This window comes from Leopardus geoffroyi, chromosome E2 (genome assembly GCF_018350155.1).
Source record: "Leopardus geoffroyi isolate Oge1 chromosome E2, O.geoffroyi_Oge1_pat1.0, whole genome shotgun sequence".
NCBI classification, from domain to species: Eukaryota; Metazoa; Chordata; class Mammalia; order Carnivora; family Felidae; genus Leopardus; species Leopardus geoffroyi.
Genome location: NC_059335.1, coordinates 4988586 through 5010510, shown reverse-complemented (window position 1 = coordinate 5010510; position 21925 = coordinate 4988586). Strand labels below are relative to the sequence as shown.

Below are 21925 nucleotides of genomic sequence, written 5' to 3'. Positions count from 1 at the left end.
GACACAGAATTGGAAACAGGCTCCAGGCTCTGAGCCATCAGCCCAGAGCCTGACGCGAGGCTCGAGCTCACGGACCGCGGGATCGTGACCTGGCTGAAGTCGGACGCTTAACCGACTGCGCCACCCAGGCGCCCCAATGCCACCATTTTCAATTGTTCAACTTTATGCTTTTAAGTGGTTTCAGTTTCAGGCAGCAGCCCAACTGTCTTAGATCACTCTATATTTTACTGTGAGAAACCACTCAATATTTTCTAGAATGGCCAAAATAAGGAAAAGAGGATAACACCAAATTTCAGTGAAAATAATGAGGAATTAGAAATCTCAAATATTCCTGGAAGGAGTTAAAAAATGCATTCAGTTGGGAAACCTGTTTAGCGGTGACTTAGGAAAGTAAACTTTGCTACTGAATGGGAGCATTTTGCCATTCCAAAATGTGTCTCTTTGGCATAAGGATTACTTTAAAGGAGCAGACAAAGGATAAGGTCTGAAACTCTTTTGAAACAGGCATTTGCATGTATAAGGGAAAGCTCCCTGGGGAAGGGTGTCTCCCACTACATAGAAGAAAGAGGGGGGATGTGTAAATCTCCAGAAACTCTGATCAGTGGAGGAGTCATGGATTTAAGTCTGGACAACAACCATAGCTATGATCGTGCTTTTTGTCTGGTCACCTTCCCAAATACTTCCCAAATGGATCACTTGTGGAATTTCAAAAAATGATCATATCGCCCCCTCCCCCCCCACCAGATTCTGTCAATCAATGATTGTTGAAACAATGGTGTTGTTTTAATTAAGTGCTCCAGGTGATTCTAAGGGAATCCAGGATGAAGCACAAAGGTTTCCCAGTAATTTAGAGGGGTGAGTGCAGGCTTTGGCTCTAGGAAAGGTACCAGGGTTTCCTCTATAGGAGTTGGCCGTGTAACAAAGTGTGCCCATGGTGTAGCAGCATTTGCGGGGTGTAGTGGCATCTGTGGGAGGAGAAGCATCTGTGGAAAGGAGAAGAGGAAAACTCAGAGGTTGGCATCCAATTAGGAGCTCAAATGGTTGTGAATAGCTTTTTATGCAAAGGAGTAGGAAGTTGGGCCTTTTCTACATTTCAAAGTCTGGCCTGCAGGTGATCAGTTTACAGGTGTAGAGGCTGTGTTAGTGGCTTGGAAGACATTTTCTGCTGATGCAGCTGTGAGATCTCCAGCAAAATCTTCAGAGAAGAAACCCAGGGGACCAGGTGAAAGAAGAAATGGCCAGTTCTCAGGTAAGCTGTGCATCTGAGGGCAGAGACCGTGCCCTGTTTTTCTCTTGAAGGCCCATGCACACTGAAATCGCAAGTGTTGCTTTTTCTAGTTCTGAGATTTCTGCTTTATGTTTTCACCAAAGTTTTAATCTTTTCAGATGATACTGAAGGTTAGGTTTGTGGAACACTCTTCCCTTGTATCGCTGAGCCTTCTCTCCCTTCTCCAACTCCAAATTAAAGTTCTGCAAGTATTGAAAATATTCCCTTTGTGAACGATCCACAGGGGAAGGCGTTGAGTCCAAGATTCCTGTTGCTGGTGGAGTCTGGTCCTGCATAGCACTCAAGGAAAACAGTTCCCATTTAGGTCAGATCTGGATGCTTAATCACCTCTCTGGGGACCAGGATGAAGAAAATGCACAAATACACAGGATGGATATGAGGCCCAGATTAACTCCAAAGTTGTCAGATAAAAGGAAGACTCTTGCTGCTTAGAATGTTAAAAAGATACCCCATTTCAGGTTGTTTCATTACAATTTCATTTCAATTTATTTCATTAGGTAGATTTACCGAGTGATATGCAGAAACCATCCCATTTCAACTGGAACAATCTTTCTTCTGGCAAAGTTTCTCTTTGCCTGTAGTTTCTGATGAAAGGAACAGAGGCAAAAGAAATGTCGATAGGATTAAATTTTCTTACAGTTTGCCATCCATTGATAAACACTAGATATAGGCAGAGTATGACATTGCTCAAGGAATTCACAATTGCCTTCATGTGAATGCTTTGCCAGAGGCAAAAGGGAAGCTCAGCTTCAGGAGAGCCAGAATGCCAGTATCCTGTAAGTCTTCTTGACTATCTGAAAATGCTTTAGAAACTTCTTTTATCTCTATGCGTCCAACTTAAAGCATACCAGCAGTGTCTCCTTAAATCCTACTGCAGCCCTTGGCGCCCACAATTCCTCTCCCTGTGCTTTCATGAAAACAGCTTTTTTGACCAAAGAGGTCTCCAGAATCCTTTCTTGACCACTTGCTCCCAACCCACATCCCACCCGTTGCCACTGGACAATGAAGGCTCTCACCTTTGTGTAGTAGAGATAATGACTTCTGGGAGTGGAGGTTCTAAATTACTCGGACCTCCATCCTGTAGATTCTTAGTTTACTCCACATTCTTGATGCAAATCTATTCTTCTATTTAGTTTGTATTTTCAGAACAAGAAAAGAAGAATCCCATAGTTTCCATGCTTGCACCTTCGAATCCTGAAACAGAATAGAGCAGAAATGAGGATTGAAACAAAAGCTTCCATTGAAACAGTATATGGTGGGATCATCAAGCACAATGGTCAAGAAACAATTCTGGAGATGTTGGATGATGCAAGATAGCTTATTGGAGTAGCACAGAGACTGGACCTGTGGGCAGAGAGAGCCATACGGTGGCTTCATGAAGCTTATATGTCCTGGGGGGGAGGGGAGCTGCACGCAGTATTAGATCACAAATGTTCCTTTTATTTCTTTTTAAGTTTATTTACTTATTTTGAGAAGGAGACAGAGCACATGAGGGGGGGAACGGGGAAAAATTGGGAGAGAAAGAGAATCGCAAGCAGGCTCCACATACTCAGCAGCATGGAGCCCTACTGGGGGCTCAAACTCATGAACTGTGAGATCATGACCTAAACTGCAACCAAGAGACAGAGGCTTAACCCGCTGAGAAACTCAGAAGGCTGTTCCTTTGAATTTCTGAGTGTAAAACTGCTTCTGCAGGATTTCTCTGGTGATTACCATTCAGTTCAACGTTACTTATTGAGATGTATAGGCAGTCAGGAGACCCCTTAAGAATGTAGCAACCAGCACTTACTTGATGCTTATTAAAACTCTGCAGGCTCTAGGTCAGCCTTCTCTGGTGAAGGTGCACATTTTCCTGTTTGTATCCCTCATCATACTAGATTCAGAAATAATAGCTGGTTTATGTATATCACTCAATGTGTTTGTGTTGACAGTGTGAATAAAAGACCTAAGCGTCATTATCCAAAACTAGATTCATGAGTGTAATGTCATTGAAGATGTTTCTTAGTTTCCACGACCATTTTCTGCTCTTCCCTTGTTTTGTGTAGTTTGTGTGAGAGGCGGGGAGATCGAGAGAACAAGTAGAGAAGGCAGAGAGAGGGAGGAAGAGAGAGAGAATTTAAAAGCAGGCTCTCTGTTTTCATCGCAGAGCCCAACGTAGGGCGCAAACTCAGGAGCCTGGCGATCACAATCTCAGTCAAAATCAAAAGTCAGAGGCTTAAGTAGAGTGGCCCTCCACTCTATCACTTTTAATATGTATATAACTGCTTTCTAAATGTATGGGTGTGTGTATGAAGTGTAAAACAGGAGATCAATTTTGTGTGGACACTTTCTGGTTTCCATCATTCTTTTCAGCTTTCACACGTGTTACGAACGTTGCTTTAGGATCCTGTCTGGATATTGACCACTGTGTCGTTTTAGATCAACTCTAGGTCAGATAACCCGGGTTAAAACGGAATCTCTTCCATGAACTGGATGCTTGACAAAATATCCACAGAGAAATAGAATAACCTGTTTGCTCTCACAGATGATAATTGTTTATAATTATGATTGTTATTCATTTTCCATTAATTTATGAAAAATGAGTAGATGCTATCTACTAAGTAGGAAATGCTTACAAAGGCTCCTTGTTGCCTTTTTTTGCTATTCTAGTAGAACCTGTGGTTGTTATAAAACCCATGTAGTTCCAAGTACTCCATGAGTTCCTGCCTTTGAATTCTTGCTCTTTGTTATTCAAATATCTATTCCCTGGCCAATAGGCTAATGTCTTGTCAGCAATGCAGAATCTGGGGGCACTTGGGTGGCTCAGTCAGTTAAGCATCTGACTCTTGATTTCAGCTTAGGTCAGTAGCTCATAGTTCCTGAGATGGAGCCCCAAGTCAGGCTCTGCACTGTCAGTGGGGAGCCTCCTTGGGATTCTCTCTCTGTCCCTCTCTCTACCCCTCCCCCACTTGCTCTCTCTCTCACTCTCTCAAAATAAGCATATAAACTTCAAAAAAAATAAAGCTCTTCAATGCACCATTGTGAAATTGTAATTCATATTAGAATATGCTACGTACATTGTAACACACCCAGACTTTCCATCTAAGAAATAGACACCAGGTGTGCTACGTGATGTGAATACAGTATTTAAAAATGTGGATGCCTCTGTTGATGCCTTCATTTTATGAATTCGCTGGAATAAACACAATATTCATACTGGTTCTTACCTCAAAGTTAGAAAATACATGAAAGCATAGTATTGTGTTGAAAAAGGTCTTCCTGCAGAAAGCAGGAAACCCCTCTAAGTCAGAACCAGTTTTCCCAATATACCTAAACAAACAGGAATTCACTTCTTGGTGAGTCACAGATAGAATCTATACCTGCTGGGGTTGTCACGCAAAGGAAATGTGATTTTCAACAATTTAGGAGATCACAGGGAATCACTTCCAAAGCAGAGACCCCGGGAAGGGAAGGGTTTCATATATAGTCAGGGTGGAGAATTAGAGGGAGAGCCCATCACCTTATGTAAAGGTGCAGATCAGGTTACATTTGGGCCTGAAGAAAACAGTTGTATACAGGGGGGCCTGGGTGGCTCAGTTGGCTGAGCATCCAGCTTCAGCTCAGGTCATGATCATGCAGTCTGTGTGCTCGAGATCTTGCCGTTTGTGAGTTCGAGCGCTGCATTGGGCTGGCTCTGTGCTGGCAGCTCAGAGCCTGGAGCCGGCTTCCAATTCTGTCTCCCTCCCTGTCCTTCTCCTGCTCCTGCTCTGTCTCTCTCTCTCTCTCAAAGATAAATAAATACACATTGGAATGTTTACTTTTTGAAAACAAGCAGTTCCATACCTACTCTGGATGTTACATAGTAAATGAGGTTTGTGCTCGCTCTTAGGTGGAGAGTTTAGTATTATAATGAGGTCATGGTAACAATCCTCTCCCCGTGGTTGGCACCACTGTCTACCTGCTTAGGACTGAGTCAGGGGATGAGCTCAGACTGGGTGGGTATAAGCTCTTTCTCAGATGACATACCTTTTGTTGTATACGTTCTGTTTCCATCACAAGAGACGATGGCCGTGGGCTGTTGTTGCCTGAAGTAACAGATAAGGTTGAAAGAAGAAGTGAAATAAAATGAGGGCCTAAGGGCAGTGGGTATCAACAAGTAAGCAGTGAAGGTCAGGTCTTGGGGTCCAGCTGGTGACATTAACTCCCTCCTGCATCTTAGGTACCATTACGAATGCTGCCTATGGCTACTTGGTAACTGTCGTATTTGTTGCAGGGACTGCTGACCTTCAGGGAAGTAGCCATAGAATTCTCTCAGGAGGAATGGGGATGCCTGAACCAGAGTCAGCGAGAACTGTACAGCGATGTGATGTTAGAGACCTATGGACACCTCCTCTTCTTGGGTGAGGATAACTCCTGCCAGACTTCCCAAACCACACTCGCGGGTTTGTTCCTTCCTTTGAAGACTGTCTCTTGGAAGCTTCCTCTTGCATGACTGGGATTCAGATCCCTGCAGTCAGAGAAAGCAGTAGTTTGTAGATATAGAGAAATATCTTCATGAGGTTTCCTTTCCAGCTGTAGATTCCCCTTGTTTACAGTGAGGTAAGAGCATCATCATCTGTAGATGAGTGGTAATTGTAAACATTGAGTGGCATAATATGGTACTGCCCACTTAAGCTCCCAACTGCTACTCATTCCTGTAGTGGTAGTACTTGGACGTGAGGTCATGATGTGAACATTGGAAATTCCCTTCAAGTATACTAAAGGGGCTTTTGGGCAACAGCATTCAGAAATCATTTTCTGGAATTCTACAATGTCCTCTCTCGTGTACTGAGTACAGTATTGGGGTGAAAGAATCTGAGAAACACGTATGTTCTGTTTTTTTTTCTTTTTTTTTCTGATAATCAGGCCTCATTGTGTCGAAACCACACCTGGTCATTTTTTTGGAACAAAAGAGGGAGCTCTGGGATGTGAAGAGAAAGAAGACAGTAGCCTCACCAGCAGGTAGGTGGACATGAACAAAACAAATGACAGTGGTGATATGCAAATATTTAAACTATGGCTCAAGTAGCTCTCCTTGAATGGAAATTAGTTTGGAAGCCCAGTTTTATGTCTGTCCCACTCATAGCGGGACATCAGCTTTCCAACCCATCATACTCTTACATTCTCGAGGATTCTTTCTTCTGCTCCAGTGATGGTCCGTCACATCCACAGTGAGTGCCAGGAGACTCCTCTTGTGCGTTGAGTATCTCCAAAGTCTGAAAGCTTCTCCTTTGCTTTGAAGGCCCTGGAGAATTCTCCATATTCTGAGAAACTCTATTGTAAGTCATTCCCAATTTCTGTTTTGTTGAGAAATGTCTCATAGTAGTGGTGGACATAGTGGGTTTTGGTGTCCAAATCCCAGGAGCACTGGAGACAGGGATCACGTGATTCCTGGTTTATGCTTTCCAATGTTCCTGAGGGTATAATCTTTGTTTATTATTTTAATGTTTCTTTTGGAGATAGAGACAGAGAGAGGCAGACAGACAGAGCAATTGTGGGGGAGGTGCAGAGAGAGACAGAGACATAGAATTTGAAGAAGCCTCCAGGCTTTGAGCAGTCAGCACAGAGCTTGATGTGGGGTTCGAACTCACAGACCACAAGATCATGACCTGAGCTGAAGTTGGATGGTCAACCAACTGAGCCACCCAGGCGCCCCACTGATGCTTTACACTTAATCATACAACACTGAGATTCAGTAATTCCCTCAGATAAAAAAGCATTTTCTAAAATGAGAAAATCTCATGCTCTATTTCACTTCAGAAGCTTATTTTTCTTATGAATGATAATAAGAAATTTCCAATTTATGTCTTCCATTCCTCAATGGTGAAATAATTTGTCCATGTGTATTCTAATACTCCTACCAACATTAATGCCACAAGGGAACTAGAACACTGAGAACTTAGAACTCACAGCCTGCCATAAAGTCTCAATGGGTACGTTATTTCTCAGTAACATCATAATTTTCATCTTTTTTCTTGTATAATAGAAACTTCCTGTGCCTTTGTCATAAATGTTTTCACTTTCTGCGTGGCTCTTTATGAGATTCATTTCTGATATATTAGATCAAAATCCTGACATGGCATGTGCGTCATGAGGTATGAGGTATATCATTTGGGTTGACCTGTTGGTCCTGCAGAGTTTTCCTGATATCATTTAGTTACCTGTTCTCTCTTCTTCCTCCCTAAGTCTCTCTTAGATGATCATTTGGATTGTTTGCCATGGAATAGTGGCTTGACATTTGAATAAAATGGTTATTTTCCTTTTGGCTGTTAGACTGTGATTTACATATTTGTTCTGGACATTTATTTCACAGCTGTCGTTCTGTGTCCTTTGAAGAATATTAGCCACCTGGTCCCAGTGTGACCCATTACAGGTTCCTTATTTCCTGTGTGCTCTCTGCTGGATCCCTCCACTAGAAGGTTGATATTTTTTCTCTGTTATCATTAAGTATCTTTATGGGAAGATGTGCACTAATCACCTCATTTATTCTGGAAGCTTCCTCCTTCATTTCACCTTGTTTGTTGTCTGCTTTGGAAAATGAAGGATTCCTCCTATGTTTGCTGTAGGATTGCTGTTTAAAGTAGAGATTGTGGGGGCGCCTCGGTGGCGCAGTCGGTTAAGCGTCCGACTTCAGCCAGGTCACGATCTCGCGGTCCGTGAGTTCGAGCCCCGCGTCAGGCTCTGGGCTGATGGCTCAGAGCATGGAGCCTGTTTCCGATTCTATGTCTCCCTCTCTCTCTGCCCCTCCCCCGTTCATGCTCTGTCTCTCTCTGTCCCAAAATAAATAAACGTTGAAAAAAAAATTTAAAAAAATAAATAAATAAACAAATAAAGTAGAGATTGTGAATGAGAGTTCTGTCCTGTAAATTTCCATTTTATTCTGCCCTCATGTCCCATAGATACTCTTCCTTATCTCTTTTGTGTTGCTGCAAATAAAGAAAATGTGTATCGCATTAGTTCAAATGCCTTAAAATTGTGAATGTAATCCAGCACAAAACATAAAGGAGACCTAGACTTTTTATGCTATAGAAGACTCAAAAACAATACCTTTTGGTATTTCTTTTTTTTTTTAATATGAAATTTATTGTCAAATTGGTTTCCATATAACACCCAGTGCTCATCCCAACAGGGGCCCTCCTCAGTACCCATCACCCACCCTCCCCTCCCTCCCATCGCCCATCAACCCTCAGTTTGTCCTCAGATTTAAGAGCCTCTTATGGTTTGCCTCCCTCCTTCTCTAACCTGTTTTTTATTTTCTTTCCCTCCCCCATGGTCCTAAGTTTCTCAGGATCCACATAAGAGTGAAAATACATGGTATCTGTCTTTCTCTGTATGACTTCTTTCACTTAGCATAACACTCTCCAGTTCCATCCATGTTGCAACAAAAGGCCATATTTCATCCTTTATCATTGCCAAGTAGTATTCCAGTGTGTATATAAGCCACAATTTCTTTATCCATTCGTCAGTTGATGGACATTTAGGCTCTTTCCATAATTTGGCTATTGTTGAGAGTGCTGCTATAAACATTGGGGTACAAGTGCTCCTATGAATCAACACTCCTGTATCCCTTGGGTAAATTCCTAACAGTGCTATCGCTGGGTCATAGGGTAGCGCCAGTTTTAATTTTTTCAGGAATCTCCACGCTGTTTTCCAGAGCGACTGCACCAGTTTGCATTCCCACCAACAGTGCAAGAAGCTTCCCGTTTCTCCACATACTCGCCAGCATCTGTAGTCTCCCGCTGTGTTTATTTTAGCCACTATGATTGGTGTGCGGTGGTATCTGAGTGTGGTTTTGATTTGTATTTCCCTGATGAGGAGCGACGTTGAGCATCTTTTCATGTGCATGTTGGCCATCTGGATGTCTTCTTTAGAGAAGTGTCTATTCATGTTTTCTGTCCATTTCTTCACTGGATTTTTTGTTTTTCAAGTGTGGAGTTTGGGGAGTTCCTTATAGATTTTGGATACTAGCCCTTTGTCTCATATATCATTTGCAAGTATCTTTTGCCATTCCTTTGGTTGCCTTTTCATTTTGTTGATTGTTTCCTTTGCTGTGCAGAAGCTTTTTATCTTCCTGAGGTCCCAATAGCTCATTTTTGCTTTTAATTCCCTGGCCTTTGGGGATGTGTCAAGTAAGAAATTGCTGCGGCTGAGGTCAGAGAGGTTTTTCCCTGCTTTCTCCTCTAGGGTTTTGATGGTTTCCTGTCTCACATTCAGGTCCTTCATCTATTTTGAGTTTATTTTTGTGAATGGTGTGAGAAAGTGGTCTATTTTCAACCTTCTGCATGTTGCTGTCCAGTTCTCCCAGCACCATTTGTCAAAGAACCGGTCTTTATTTTCATTGGATATTCTTTCCTGGTTTGTCAAAGATTCGCTGGCCATATTTGTGTGGGTCTAGTTCTGGGGTTTCCATTCTATTCCATTGGTCTAGGTGTCTGTTTTTGTGCCAATACCATGCTGTCTTGATGATGACAGCTTTGCAGTAGAGGCTAAAGTCTGGGATTGTGATGCCTCCCGCTTTGGTCTTCTTCTTCAATATTACTTTGGCTATTCGGGGTCTTTTGTGGTTCCATACAAATGTTAGGATTGCTTGTTCTAGCTTTGAGAAGAATGCTGGTGCAATTTTGATTGGGATTGCATTGAATGTGTAGATAGCTTTGGGTAGTATTGACATTTTGACAATATTTATTCTTCCAATCCATGAGCATGGAATGTTTTTCCATTTCTTCATATGTTCTTCAATTTCCTTCATAAGCTTTCTATAGTTTTCAGGATACAGATATTTTACATCTTTGGTTAAGTTTATTCCTAGGTATTTTATGCCTCTTGGTGCAATTTTGAATGGGATCAGTTTCTTTATTTGTCTTCCTGTTGCTTCAATATTCGTGTATAAGAATGCAACTGATTTCTGTACATTGATTTTGTATCCTACGACTTTGCTGAATTCATGTAGCAGGTCTAGCAGACTTTTGTTGGAGTCTATCACAGGTTTTCCATGTGTAGTATCATGTCATCTGGAAAAAGCGAAAGCTTGACTTCATGTTTGTCAATGTTGATGTCTTTGATTTCCTCTTGTTTCCTGTGTGCTGATGCTAGCACTTCCAACACTATGTGAAACAACAGCGGTGAGAGTGGACATCCCTGTCGTTTTCCTGATCTCAGGGAGAAAGCACTCAGTTTTTCCCCATTGAGGATGATATTAGCTGTGGGCTCTTCATAAATGGCGTTTATGATTTTTAAGTGTGTTCTTTCTATCCTGACTTTCTCAAGGGTTTTTATTAAGAAGGGACGCTGAATTTTGTCTAACGCTTTTTCTCCCTCTATTGACAGGACCCTATGGTTCTTATTTTTTCTTTTACTAATGTGATGTATCACGTTGATTGATTTGCGAATGCTGAACCAGCCCTGATGCTCAGGAATGAATCCCAGTTGATCATGGTGAATAATTTTTTCTATATACTGTTGAATTCGATTTGCTAGTATGTTATTGAGAATGTTTTCATTCATATTCATCAGGGATATTGGGCTGTAGTTCTCTTTTTTTACTAGGTCTCTGGTTTAGGAATCAATGTAATGCTGGCTTCATAGAATGAGTCTGGAAGTGTTCCTTCCCTTTCTATTTTTGGAGTAGCTTGAGAAAGATAGGTATTATCTCGGCTTTAAATGTCTGGTAGAATTCCCCTGGGAAGCCATCTGGCCCTGGACTCATATTTGTTGGGAGGTTTTTGATAACTGATTCGATTGCTTCGCTGGTTATGGGTCTCTTCATGCTTTCAATTTCTTCCTGTTTGAGTTTTGGAAGTGTGTGGGTGTTTAGGAATTTGTCCATTTCTTCCAGGTGGTCCAGTTTGTTGGCATATAGTTTTTCATAATATTCCCTGATAATTGCTTGTATTTCTGAGGATGGGTTGTAATAAATCCATTTTCATTCATGATTTTATCTATTTGGGTCATCTCCCTTTTCTTTTTGAGAAGCTTGGCTAGAGGTTTATCACTTTTGTTTATTTTTTCAAAACACCAACTCTTGGTTTCATTGATCTGCTCTACTGTTTTTTCAGATTCTATATTGTTTATATCTGCTCTGATCTTTATTATTTGTCTTCTTCTGCTGGGTTTGGGTTGTCTTTGCTGTTCTGCTTCTGTTTCCTTTAGGTGTGCTGTTAGATTTTTTTGGGGGGAATTTTCTTGTTTCTTGAGATAGGCCTGGATTGCAATGTATTTTCCTCTTAGGCTGCCTTCGCTGCATCCCAGAGGGTTTGGATTGTTGTATTTTCATTTTCTTTTGTTTCCATATATTTTTTAATTTCTTCTCTAATTGTCTGGTTGACCCATTCATTCTTTAGTAGGGTGTTCTTTAACCTCCATGCTTTTGGAGGTTTTCCAGACTCTTTCCTGTGGTTGATTTCAAGCTTCATAGCATTGTGGTCTGAAAGTAGGCATGGTATGATCTCAATTCTTGTATACTTATGAAGGGTACAGTCTTTAATTTAAAGTCTAGTTTGTCTGATATAAGTAGGATACTCCAGCTTTCTTTTGAGTTCCAGTAGCTTGATAGATAGTTCTCCATCTCCTCACTTTCAGTCTGAAGGTGTCCTCAGGTCTAAAATGAGTCTCTTGTAGATAGCAAATACATGGGTCTTGTTTTGTTTTGTTTTGCTTTGTTTTCCATTCTGATACCTTAAGTCTTTTGGTTGGAGCATTTAGTTCATTTACATTCAGTGTGATTGTAAAAAGATATGGGTTTAGAGTCACTGTGATGTCTGTTGGTTTCATGCTTGTAGTGATGTCTTTGGTACTTTGTTTCACAGGATCCCCCTTAGGATCTCTTGTAGGGCTGGTTTAGTGGTGATGATTTCATTCAGTGTTTGTTTGTTTGGGAAGAACTTTATCTCCTTCTATTCTAAATGACAGACTTGCTGGATAGAGGATTCTCGGCTGCATATTTTTTCTGTTCACCACATTGAAGATTTCCTGCCATTCCTTTCTGGCCTGTCAAGTTTCAGTACATAGATCCGTCACGAGTCTTATCGGTCTCCCTTTATATGTTAGAGCATGTTTATCCCTAGTTGCTTTCAGAATTTTCTCTTTATCCTTGTATTTTGCAGTTTCACTATGATGTCATGCAGAGGATCGATTTAAGTGACGTTTGAAGGCAGTTCTCTGTGCCTCTTGGATTTCAATGCCTTTTTCCTTCCCCAGATCTGGGAAGTTTTCACCTATGTTTTCTTCAAGTACACTTTCAGCACTTTTCCCTCTCTTCCTCCTCTGGAATCCCAATTATGGGTATATTATTGCATTTCTTCATATCACTTACTTCTCTAATTCTCCCTCATACTCCTGGATTTTTTTTTTTTTTATCTTTTTCTAGCTTCCTCTTTTTCCATAATTTTATCTTGTAATTCACCTATTCTCTCCTCTGCCTCTTCAATCTGAGCTGTGGTCGCCTCCATTTTAATTTGGACCTCATTTATAGCATTTTTTAGCTCCTCCTGTTTCTTAGTCCCTTGATCTCTGTAGCGATAGATTCTCTGCTGTCCTCTATACTTTTTTCAAGCCCAACGATTAATTTTATGGCTTTTATTTTATTTTATTTTATTTATTTATTTTTCACGTTTATTTAATTTTTTTTTTAATTTTTTTTTCAACGTTTATTTATTTTTGGGACAGAGAGAGACAGAGCATGAACGGGGGAGGGGCAGAGAGAGAGGGAGACACAGAATCTGAAACAGGCTCCAGGCTCTGAGCTGTCAGCACAGAGCCCACGCGGGGCTCAAACTCATGGAACCTGAGATCATGCCCTGAGCCGAAGTCGGATGTTTAACCCACTCAGCTATGCAGGCACCCCTATTTTTTAAATTCATTTTCCGTTATATTGCTTAACTCGTTTTTGATCAGTTTGTTAGCTGTCACTACTTCCTGGCGTTTCTTTTGAGGAGAATTCTTCCGTTTTGTCATTTTGGATAGTCCCTGGAGTGGCACAGAACTGCAGGGCTCTTCCCCTGTGCTGTCTGGGGTGACTTGTGTTGGTGGGCGGGTCGCAGTCAGACCCGATGTCTGCCCCCAGCCCACCGCTGGGGCCACAGTTAGACTGGTGTGTACCTTATCTTCCCCTCTCCCAGGGGCAGAACTCACTGTGGAGTGGTGTGGCCCCTGTCTGGACTACTTCCACACTGCCAGGTTTGTGGTGCTTCCTCTGTGGGATCTGGCATATTAGCCAGGGTGGATCCGCACGGTGCACAGGGCAGGAGGGGCAGGCTCAGCTCACTTTGCCTTTGGTGCTCCAAGGTGCACTGCAGGAGGGGCCCTGCAGCACTGGGAGGGAGGCAGACCCTTTGGAGGGATGGTTGCATAGAAGCACAGTGTGGATGTTTGTGCAGTTCAAGCAAGTTCCGTGATGGGAACTGGTTCCCTTTGGAATTTCAGCGGGTGGATGGGCGAGGGAGTTGGCGCCGGCCAGCACCTTTGTTCCCTGGTGAGCTGAGCTCTGTCCTCCAGAGTTCAACAACTCTTCCTCCCATTATCTTCTAGCCCTTCTGCTCTTCGAGCAGAGCTGTTGACTTATAACGTTCCAGATGTCATGTCCTGCTTGGCTGTCAGAAAACACTCAGTACGGCCCCTCTGCATTTGCAAGTGAGACTGGGGGCTCTGCGTTGCAGGGCAGGCTACCCCTCCACTGCCCCCGCTCCCTCCCACCAGTCCATGTAGTGCGCATCGCCACTCTGCCCTTCCTACCCTCTTCTGTGGGACGCTTGTCTAGCTTGGCTCCAGAGAGTCCATTCTGCTAGTCTTCTGGCAGTTTTCTGGGTTATTCAGGCAGATGGGTTATTTCACCCAGATGTGGGTGGAATCTAAGTGATCAGCAGGACGTGGTGAGCCCAGCATCTCCTACACTGCCATATTCCCCTCCTTCTGTCCTCCTCTGTATTTCTGAGTTTGTGTGTTTGTGGTGTATTTGCAAGTCACAAAAACCTTTCTCCACAAATAGATGTATAATCTGTATGTCACTGAAAACATTTCTTAGTTTCAGGGAGAGTAAACATTTTTTTATTCTATCACTTTTATTCTTTTGTATTCAGTTGGTAATTTTTGTATTTTATATGGAATCTTCATTTTTCTTTTTATGTTACTCAGTTTCATGGTTTTAATATATTTGCATTACCATCACCACGTTGAAACTTTCCGTAAACTTACTCTTAGGATTGTCTCTGTATAATGGTTGGTGTGTTCCTCGTAGATGAATTTAAAGTCGGATAATCTGGATAAAGACACATATTATGCTATTATTGAAATTTTGCCAGATATTCTTTTGGAAGATGAAAAACAACACTATTGTTCTCATAGATTACTGGGATAGATGGGTGAATTCATGCAAAACTGTTAGAATGGTCTGTACTGTGTAGTAAGTGTTTAAGGAGAATGGTTGCTTCTGTTCATGATATGAGGCTTAGTAATTTCCTCATTATTCTTCAGGTTCAAAGTCCTCCATGATTTCTTCTTGTGTTTTTTTTTTTTTTTTTTTCTTGGAATAAAGAAGTGTGGTTCTTGAAGTGAAGATGTTAGCATGAGTTTCAGGTTTGTGAGAAATGTAGAAACTCAGACCCCACATAAAATTCGAAATCAGAATGTGAGTTTTAAGAAGATGCTCTGTTCGTTTTCACACGTCACACTGACAATGTCACATTGACATTGAAGTGCACGCGTAGCTTACCATCACTTTTTTATTATTCTGTGTCTGTTTTCTTCTGTAGTACATTATTTTGACAACTGATTTTGTCGTATGTTGTAAATTAGGAAGTTTGGTGCTACCAGAATACTCTTTATGTTTCAAGATTATTGTGGGTATATATTATCCTGCCATACCCATGCGAATGTTCCATTTGGTTGTCATCTTTCTGCCAAAAATGTCATTGGGAATTTGATGGAGGTCGCATGAAATCAGTAGATCACTTTCAGTATAGTGACAGTTGGATAATTTGAAGTATTCCAATGTAAGAACATGGATGTGTTTTCACTTACTTCTTCTTTCAATTCCTTCACAATATTTTATAGTTTTCTCTGCACCAGTTTTGACCTCTAACATTATGTTGAGTCTTAAGTTGCTTATTCTTTGTGATGCTACTGTAACTGTAATTATATTTTGCGGGGGATTGTTCTTTGTTGTGTATAAACCATGAATTCTTATTTGTTGGGTTTGTGATCTCCAATTTTGTAAAATTTGCTTGAGTTTTAGCAGGTTTTTCAAAATGAGGATTCTTTAGGGGCACTTGGGTGGCTCAGTTGGTGGAGTGTCTGACTGTTGATTTTGGCTCAGGTCATGATCCCAGGGTCATGGGATCAAGACCTGCCTCAGGCTCCATACCTAACATGCAGCTTGCTTGAGAGTCTCTGCCTCCCTGTGCCCCTAACCTACTTGCACACATACTCTGTCTCAAAAGATAATAATTTAAAATAAAATAAAAAAATAGGGATTCTTCAGAGAGGAAGATAGTATCATGACAGACTAGGAGTACCCTACCCTCATCACATCCCAGAAACACATCCAGCTAACCACCAAACCATCCTACGTATCCCAAAAAGCAACCTTAAGACTGACAGAGGAATTACCCAGCTGATGAGAGAGAAGAGGCACATCGAAGATTGTAGGAAGTATAGAGATTTGGCTGGGGGAGCAACAGATTATAGTGCTGCTGAAAGTAGGGAACTGTGGTTGTGGAGAAGGATGAGAGAGAGTGGAGCCCAAAGAAGAATGCACAAGGAGAACATTTCCCTAATGTCATTGTCTTGGAAAAGGAGAAGGCCTGCATTTTGTACTTTCTTACAAACAGTGTGGCTTCAAGCCTTGAGTTTTGAAGCCAGCGGGCTAAGCTTGGAAAGATCCAGGAGGGTACTGCACTGTCCTGGACAGAAGGTAGGTTCACAACCTGGGGGTAGACAGCATGGAAACAGCAATGTGAAGAGCATTTGGGGCACAGATGAGTGAGATTATTTGATATTCTAGGGACCCTTCAATGAGGTGCATCATGGGGAACAAAGGAGCTGACTGGTTCCATTTCCTTCCCACGTTCCTCAGTATGAACACAGAGCACCCTGAGAGAAAGGGCTCAGCGGGGACACTGGCTGCCTGCCTTGCTTACAACAAGCCCCAAGCCCCTATGTTCTGGTGGAACTGCCCTTCTCAGTCAAGCCTGACTCAATCCCAGCAAGGTTGGCCCCTACCTCAGGGGACCTGCATAATCTGCTGCCCACACCACATGTGACCACACAGTTCTGCATGGCCTCAGTTCTGGTGGAGTTGGTGTCCGGTCTCATCTCAGAAGCAGACCACCGCATATCCAGTCAAAACTCACCCCATTGAGGACAGGGTCCAAACACTGGCAGGAGAGCTTCTGCAGACCACTGGCGTCAAAGATAGAGCAGGAGACTTACGTGGCTATTTTAACATACAGAGGGTGGTGGAGATGTAGACAAAATGCAAGATGGAAGAATTTATCCAAAATGAAACAAGATATGGCCGTGGCCAGAGATTTCAGTGAAACACTGTATCAGTAACATTCCAAATTGAAAATTGAAGGCAACTATCATAAGGATACTCACTGAGGTTGTGAAAAGAAGACAGTGAGGCTCTGACTACAGAGATAAGAGGCTTAGCAAAGGAAGAGTGACGTAAAATGCAATAAATGAGATGAGAAATGCACTTGACTCAATGAACAGCATGTTGGAAGAATGAGAGCAGCAAATTGGTGGCCTTAAAGACAAATAATGGAAAATAGTGAAACTTAAGGAAGCGAGAGACAGAGAGACAGAGTAGAACTATGCAACATGAAATAGCCTTAGGAAATCAGGGACTCCCTCAAAAGTGATAAGATTTATATTACAGGGGTCACAGAACAAGATGAGAAAGGGGGTCAGAAAAGTTACTTCAGGGAATAATAGAAGAAAGCATCCCTAATCAGGATTAGGGGGGCACAGACCTGCAGATTCAGGAGGCACAGAACTCCATCGAAATCACCAAAAGGAGGCCAACACCAAGATATCTTGGAATCCAATTAGCAAACTATGGTGATAATGACAAAATCTTAAAAGCAGCAACACAGAGGAAGTATTTCACCCATCCTGAAAAGCATAGGGCCAGCTCAAGATTTCTCAACAGAAACTTGGCAACCCTGAGGGAGGGACATGATAGATTCAAAATGCTGAATGGGGAAAATAGGCAGCCAAGAACAGTCTATCCAGGAAGACTATCATTCAGACTAGAGGAGAGAGAGAGATTTCCAGTCAAACAGAAACTAAAGGAGTTTGTGACCACTGGAACAGCCCTCCAAGACATGTTTAAGGGTAGTCTTTGACTTCAGAGGAGAGACCAAAAGTGAGAAAGACAAGAAAGTACCAGAAAAAAATCTCCAGAAACAATGCCAAAAGTAATAATAAAATGGCAGCAAATAGGTATCTAGGCAATAATTCCTTTGAAGGGAAATGTACTATGCACTCCAATCAAAACACATAGGGTGTCTGAATGGATTAAAAAAAAACCCAAACCGATTTGGATTAATTAACCCAAACCTACAAAAGACTCAATTTAGACCTGAAGTTGTCTGTCAGTTGAAAGTGAGGGGCTAGAGAAACGTCATCATGCAAATGGATGTCAAAAGAAGGCCAGTGTAGCAATATTTATATTCGACAAACTAGCCTTTTTTTGTTCTTGTATTGTGGTTATCTCCTCTTGGGTATCAGGGTAATGCCTGCCACCTAGAATGATTTTCAGTGGGTTCCCTGTGTTCTATTAATTGTAGAATTTTGATGAATTTTATCAGCAATTGCTTTTTTAAAAAATATAATGTTCTCCATTACCTTTTTAATAACTATTTATTTTGAGAGGAGAGATAAGAAGGAAGAGGTAAGGAGAGATAGAGATAGAGAGAATCCCAAGAAGGATGCCCACTGTCAGTGCAGAGCCCAGTGTGGGGCTGGAACTCACAAAGTGAGATCATGACCGGAGCCAAAACCTACAGTTGGATGCTAAACCAACTGAGCCACCGGGGCATCCAAGGAATTACTTGTTTAAAAGTTTGGTCCATCAACCAGTGAAGGCATGTGGTCTTGGTCTTTTCCAAATTGTCTAATATGCTAGTGTATGTTTGCTTTAGGAATCGTTTATCACACTATATGTTTCTGTGTGTAACTGTTGCCTCGTTTTCTTTTCCATTTTTCTTTTTCTTTGTTGAGGTTTTTTTTTTCACTGTAAATATATTTAAAGTATTGTCAAGTTTGTTTGTTGTATTGGAGAAACGGAATTACTTTCAATGTTATGTTATTTGGATCTTCATTTTACTTCTTTCTTATTTTCTTTAGCATTTCCTTTTACAGAATTTTAGCTAAATTTCTTCATTCTTTTGTTGATTGAGGTGTAATAAAAGAAAAAGGTGAAATACAATAATGAATCATTTATAGCATAAAAATTGAAAGTGGAGGGCCTAGTAGAAAAATTAGGAAAAAATGAATAATAATGATTACCAAAAAAAAAAAAAAGTTTCCTTGGATTTTGTATAGATAATGTCATCCTCTAACAGCGATAATTTTGCTTTTTCTCTTCCAATTTGTTTCTATTTTAGAATTGTTTTAAGTTTATTTATTTTGAGAGAGTGGGAATTGGGAGAAGCAGAGAGAAAGGGAGAGAGAGAGAGACAGAGTGAACCCCAACAGGCTCTGTGCTGTCAGCATGGAGCCTGATGTGGGGCTCAAACTCACATAGTGCCAGGTTGAAAACCAAGAGTCAGACAATTAAGTGAGCCAACCAAGCGCCCCCAATTTGGTTTCCTTTTATGTATTTTTTTCCTAATTGTTCTGAATAGTGCCAGTACTGTGTGGAATGGACATGGGAAAGTTGCTTCAATTTCTTATTTGTGATCCTATAGGAGGAGCTTTTGGCCTTCTCATCGATTATGTTGGATTTCAGCTTTTCACACATACATGATCTTTATTAGGATGAAGTAGTTTCCTTGGATTCTTCTTTATTGAGTATCTTTAATCATGAAATGGTGTCCAATATGCTCACTTCCTGTCCTGTATCAATTAAGATAATCCTCTCTTTGTGATCTTTAGTCTGTAATGTGCAGTCCCAACACGATAGTTTTCCATATGGTGAAACATTGTTGAATTTCAGGAAAAAATCCCAGTTGGTTATGTCATAAAATGGTAAAATGTGCTTTTGATTCAGTTTGTTTTTCATTTGTTTATTTGTTTTGAGAGGGAGAGGAAGGAAGAGGACAATGGGAGGGGCAGAGAGTGAGGCGGAAAGGGGATCCCAAGCAGGTTTTTCAGTTTGTGATGAGCTGGACATGGGGTTTGATCTCACGAATGAAGTCAGCTGAAGTCAAGGGTCAGGTGCTTCACCAACTTAGGCTCCCAGGCTCCCCTATTTGCTTAGTTTTATGGTGGACGTTGCATGAATATTCCCCCCAGATGGTAATTCATAGTCTTCTATACTTGTAGCATCTTCCTTCAGCTTTGATAACCTGTTAAGGCTGCTATGATCAAGGGTTTTCATAATCTCCCTTCTCTTCACTCCCTAGAAATGTCTGGGGAGATTTCAAGTACTTTGTCATGTGTGTGTATGAATTATTCTGTGAATTCATCTGGCGTAAGAGTTTTCCTTGCTGGGAGTTTATTTTTTTTTTTTTTATTTATTTTTAATTAGAAAACATTTTTAATGTTTTTATGTATTTTTGAGACAGGGAGAGACAGAAAGAGACAGAGCATGAGCAGGGGAGGGGAGGAGAGAGAGGGAGGCACAGAATCCGAAGCAGGCTCAAGGCTCTGACCTGTCAGCACAGAGCCCGATGAGGGGCTCGAACTCAAGCACTGTGAGATCATGGCCTGAGCTGAAGTCTGATGCTTACCCACCTGAGCCACCCAGGCGTCCCATTGGGACTTTATTTATTACAGTGTTAATGTACTTAGTAGTTGTAGATCTATTGACTTTTTTCTTTTTCTTTTCTCTTTTCTTTTTCTTTTTTTTTTTTTTGAGTGTGAGAGTCAGTGAGTGGGAGAGAAAGCAGAGGGAGAGAGAGAGAATCTTAAACAGACTTCGTGCTTAGGGTAGAGCCTGATACGGGTGTCCATCACATGACCCTAAGATCATGACCTGAGCCAAAATCAAGAGTTGGATGCCAACCGACTAAGCCACCCAGGTTCCTCTTTCATTATAATCTTTTCTCCATGATGATGTCAAGTAGGTTATACCTTATTTGAAATAGGTACTTTTCTTTTTTTGGATACCTACTTGTTAGCATGTAATTATCCTTTTTCCCAATTATGATTACTTTTATTTCTATGATATCACATGTACTGTGTCTTGTTTTACTTCTTCACTTCTGAATTTAGGTGAACTTCAATTTTTCATCCTTCCTTGACGGTGTTATAGGTGTGTAAATTTTTTGGTTTACTTCTGAATACAAACTCGTCCTGTTGTTTTATTCCTACTTTTGCTGTATCGTATTTTCATAATTTTAAATTAAATGTGCTTCCTTCTAAATTTTGGCTCATAGGGTAATTTCCTGATTCTTTGTGACACAGGAATTTGATTTGTGCTACACCATTACAGAATTACAGAACGATCTATTAGGCTATGTCTTCACGTTGTGTGTAAGTTTCTGTGTCACGGAAGAATGAAGTCCCGATGAATCCTTCTCAACCAACTTCCTGACATTCTCAGACTGATTTGAAGGTTGTATATTAGAAGTTGTCAGTACTTTCATGTGAGAGTGGTAATTGGAATGATGTTCCTTTTTTTGTTATTTGCTATCTTTCAGCTGTAGCTTCACATGGCACCCAGAATTTCCTGCCAAAGCCATGCATAGAAGCCTCTTCACAAAATGTGTCACTGGGTACATGGAAACATCATGCCCTTGAGAATTTACACTTAATGATAAACTGGGACAGTGGTAGAAAGAATGAAGCACATCAGAAGTTTCATGAAGGACGTGGTCCAAATGAGACGTCTGCCCATAGTAAGAACCTCATGGCCCCAAGTGGTGAAGGACATAAAACATCTTGGAAAACCGCCCTTTTTACATCCACTATTTGTGCAAAGCAGTGTGCATCTGTAAGCAGAAGTTCCAATCAAACATGCAAACATACATATTTGTGCAAAGAAAATTTGGAACATTTGGAAAGTTACCTCAAGCACACTGAAAACAATGCTGTGAACCATTGTGAAAGTGGGATTGGATTGACCTTTCAGTCAAATAGTTCTAAAACTCAGAGATTCAAAAATGAAGATAAAAGGCCTAGGACGTCTCAATTTGGGAGGTGCTTCACAGAGGAGGTGACCCTGCAACATTTCCAGAGCATTTTCAATGGAGCTACACTGGCTCAATACAGTGAATCTGAGACACAGTCTAACCAGGGCTCTCATGTTAGCAAACGTCTGAGGACTCTGCAAGAAAACCATTTTGAATCTAATAAAGATGAGGAAGTCTTTTACCCAAACTCCAAATATACCAATAGTAAGAGTACACAGAGGGGAGAAATTACTTCTAAATATGATGAATGTGGGAAAGCTCTGAAGCAGTCCTCCAGTATTGCTGATCATCAGAGGATTCATGGGGGTGGAAACCCATACAC

General features: G+C 41.3%; 1 protein-coding gene across 1 annotated transcript; it reads left to right on the top strand.

Moving 5' to 3' along the window:
- Positions 1-5348: 5348 nt before the first annotated feature.
- LOC123578434 (putative protein ZNF720) lies at positions 5349-21493 on the top strand. Its single transcript, XM_045441316.1, has 4 exons — positions 5349-5667; positions 6173-6268; positions 21112-21309; positions 21396-21493. Exons 1-4 carry the CDS (start codon positions 5634-5636, stop codon positions 21491-21493), a joined length of 426 nt encoding a protein of 141 aa, XP_045297272.1. The 5' UTR covers positions 5349-5633.
- Positions 21494-21925: the final 432 nt, after the last annotated feature.

Coding starts and splice junctions, on each gene's coding strand:
- LOC123578434 (XM_045441316.1), top strand. CDS start 5,634: ATGTTAGAGACCTATGGACACCTCCTCTTCTTGG. Junction 6,269..21,111: donor GACAGTAGCCTCACCAGCAG/GTAGGTGGACAT, acceptor GCTATCTTTCAG/CTGTAGCTTCACATGGCACC. Junction 21,310..21,395: donor AAATGAGACGTCTGCCCATA/GTAAGAACCTCA, acceptor TGTGCAAAGCAG/TGTGCATCTGTAAGCAGAAG.